The 3337-nt window shown below is 33.0% G+C and overlaps 1 protein-coding gene across 1 annotated transcript; it reads right to left on the bottom strand.

Annotated features, from left to right (window-relative positions):
- Positions 1-496: 496 nt before the first annotated feature.
- Positions 497-2680, bottom strand: LOC111884416 (protein S-acyltransferase 11). Its single transcript, XM_023880745.3, has 4 exons — positions 2336-2680; positions 1595-1820; positions 1217-1515; positions 497-1116 (listed from the first exon to the last, which is right to left on the bottom strand). Exons 1-4 carry the CDS (start codon positions 2405-2407, stop codon positions 637-639), a joined length of 1077 nt encoding a protein of 358 aa, XP_023736513.1. The 5' UTR covers positions 2408-2680; the 3' UTR covers positions 497-636.
- Positions 2681-3337: the final 657 nt, after the last annotated feature.

Here is a 3337-nt window from a genome sequence, read left to right as displayed (position 1 = left end):
TAGACTCTTATAATTCCAATAAAAAAATTCTACATGTTTTTTTTTTTTTTTACCATAGATGATTACTTGGGCTGATGAAACAACCACTCTCACGATTTCCTAATTTTCTGTATTGTCTTTCAACATGTTCATGGCATCCCATATGCACCACTCCTTTTAAAAAAGGATTTTCTTTATCATTGTGACATTGCTACATAATTAAAGTCCAGCCGTGTTTCTTTCTCAGTAAAGTTTGCATATATTTTTTCTTGTAACAACAGTTTGCTAAAATTGCAATTAGATCACACTTGAACCCTTTATTAAGCTTAATATAACATAGGCTTTTTAATCGTTGATTTAGAAAATAGGTTTCCACAATAGATATCGCCTGACAGCTTGTTCCTTTTAAGTATAATATGCAACTTTCATCTTTATTAACCGGGTTATCTTCTAAAAACCATTTAAGTTGTGGATGAGAAACCCAGCTAACTATAAATTGATGAGAAATTGGTGGGGATTATAAAACATGAATGATGCATATATATAAAACACTAGAAATGATATCAATATCTAGTATTCAACATAAAACAAGTCAAACTTTGTATGTGGTATTATATATATATATATATATATATATATATATATATATATATATATTCACTTCTTGTGGATCTTCTTTGAATTCCAAAAACTAAGCATACATCTTGTTGCAGGGTAAGGGAACCCGAAAAACCTAACAAGATTTTGACAATCTTTTTCCTCAACTTCATCATTTCCATTTGAATTTGAACTTAACTGACTTAAATACGTCTTCCCTTCATATATGTAACAGAGTTGCTGCCATAAAAGCACACCCAAACCAATTTCCACAGATACACTTGCAAAAAACAGGTAAATGAGTACAAAGCCTCTGATTGGTAGATACTCTACTGATATGAGAAAAGAGAAGGTGTATTCTGTGAGGATCGTGACAACAGTTGACTTGGTCAAAACAGTTGTAGGAATGTGTCTTAATGGTGGCCAGATTTTAAATGCCACGTATGCAGATACAATGGAAACATAGAAAGTACTCACGACTGCTGAGATTAGAAACAGGATGAAGCTTCGGTGATTTCCCGCACCAACACAATTCCCAATCTGCATAAGTAAATGAGGGCAAATTCGTAAAAAATAAAAAAATTAGGACTCAAAGGGTAATGATGTCAATTTACAAAGTAGATGGAGTATGAAGACTTACAAATGGGCAATGATGATCCATGTCTAAAACACACATTCTACAGGAACGACAGTGATGAACATTAGGTGACTTTGGCTTTGAACAAAAGTGACAAAAGTTGTAACGATCAAGTCCACCTCTTCCCACTACAGGGTAGCTGCCCCAGGCTATAGGTGGTGGTGCACCAGGTGACCGGAATGCCGCCAGTACATAAGTTGAAAGTGTGGTTAAAGACAAGACACCCGTTATTGTCAAATGGGATACACCACATAAATAACTCACTGAAAATATGACAGGATAAATAGCCCAAACACCACTACCTGTGTTTGTAACTTTAAAGTTTAGTTTCACTATATTATATAGTTCGTAAAGGAAATGAGATCTGGATATGAAGGTTACCTATAATGAAGAGCATAAATAGCAGAAGAATAATGACAAAACACCGGTCTCTCAATCGTCTCCACCAAAAGTGCTTATCATTTTGTTTATGTGCATTGTGATTAGTTATGGCTCCACACCAACCACACTTGAAAACAGGTGTATAAGGTGAAAGAATGAGGCGCAATCCACATCCCCAGCAGGTTATTTCATGTACATCACTTATGGATGCTACATATTGATCCTCCTAAACAAAAAAAAGAACAATAAACAGATTGATGAATTCATGAATACCAATAACAAGATTTTGGCATCAGAATGTTCCTATTGTTGTGGGTTATATGGTTAACAAAACTCGTAACTGGGGGCAGAATACATCTAAATCATAAACCCTACATTAAATCATAAAGATCAAACAAGAAGGAAGTAGCAACCAAAGGAAATCAGTGAGTAAAATGATAGATTAGGTAGGCAGGAAGACAAAGGTCAATGGAGAACAACATCACGATGCAATTAGTTGCAGTTATTTAAAGTTATCGATGGCTCAAAATTGCTTGTGGATCACCAAAATCGTATTTGATTGCCTAAAAACAAGTTTCAAAAGTGTTCTAAAATTCTTGTCGTTGACCTATGTCAATCAAATTCAAAGCGATGAAAACGCAAATACAAGAAACGCAAATAAAAAGTAGAAAAGCAAAACAAAATTGATCTAATTTCCCGATATGGATTAAAGTGAAGAGTATTTTCGTGAGAGAGAGGTACCTCTTTTGGAATGGAGCCAGAGTGAAGAGGGGTTGAGACAGAGGAAAGTGGAGCTGAATCCGTAAAATCCATGAGAACCGCTTAAAGTTTCAGACTTCAACCCTCCTCCAACGGATTATGACCATCACATCAAGAACAAAACTCTCTGTAATCTGGTTTTATAGGAAGAATCTGTGCTGAAAAATCGATGGTTTAGTTAAAATCTTTTAGAATCGTTGACAATTAGGGCGAATTAATCTCTTGAATCCTAGTTTGCATCGAAATTTAAATGGGATTACTTCTAGAGGTTTATCCAATAAATAAATAAATAAATAAAAATAAGGATTAAATACGTTAATCTCATTTATCATACGGCCACAATTTATTTTTTCGAGGTTGATATAGCATCTTTCAAGAAAAGCTATTTTTAGAGCTTTTTACTATTTAGGCAAGCACTAAGATGTAAAGGTGAACATTTGGACTTTTAGATCTGATGAGACAATTTTTTTTTTTTTATTTTTGGACCGGTTTTCGGTTTTATTGATCTGGTTTAGCCGGTTCCGAATAAAAATCAGTTTTGAACCGGCTTATTTTAAAACAAAATTGTATTTTATAAAATTTTTTAAACAAACATATCTCATTCGTTTTAAGTCAGATTGACATGTAATTTTTTCCAACATGTAATTTAGAGTTTTTTTTATATGATTTTAGACTATAATTTTGTTGTTTTTGGTATTATATTTGATGACTTACAATCATTCAAAGATGAGATATCAAAGCTTAAACATTTCAACAAATTTGGTATTATGTGAAATTCTTTAAACAAGTATATCCCATTCGTTTTAACTCGAATTGACATGCGATTTTTTCCAATGTGTAATTTAGAGTTTGTAGATGCTTTTAGACTGTAATTTTGTTGTTTTGGTGTTATATTCGATGAGTTACAATCCTCCAAAGATGAGATATCAAAACTGAAATATTTCAGATTTTCAACAAACTTTGTATTATGTGAAAATTTTTAAA

Source organism: Lactuca sativa, chromosome 3 (genome assembly GCF_002870075.4).
Source record: "Lactuca sativa cultivar Salinas chromosome 3, Lsat_Salinas_v11, whole genome shotgun sequence".
NCBI lineage: Eukaryota > Viridiplantae > Streptophyta > Magnoliopsida > Asterales > Asteraceae > Lactuca > Lactuca sativa.
This window is presented reverse-complemented; position numbering and strand designations above follow the sequence as displayed.

Excerpts from the sequence above, each read along its gene's own strand:
- LOC111884416 (XM_023880745.3), bottom strand. The coding sequence starts at position 2,407 with ATGGATTTTACGGATTCAGCTCCACTTTCCTCTGTCTCAACCCCTCTT. Across the intron at positions 1,821-2,335 it reads CTGGCTCCATTCCAAAAGAG|GAGGATCAATATGTAGCATC; the intron begins GTACCTCTCTCT and ends TTTTTTGTTTAG. Across the intron at positions 1,516-1,594 it reads ATTTATGCTCTTCATTATAG|GTAGTGGTGTTTGGGCTATT; the intron begins GTAACCTTCATA and ends TTACAAACACAG.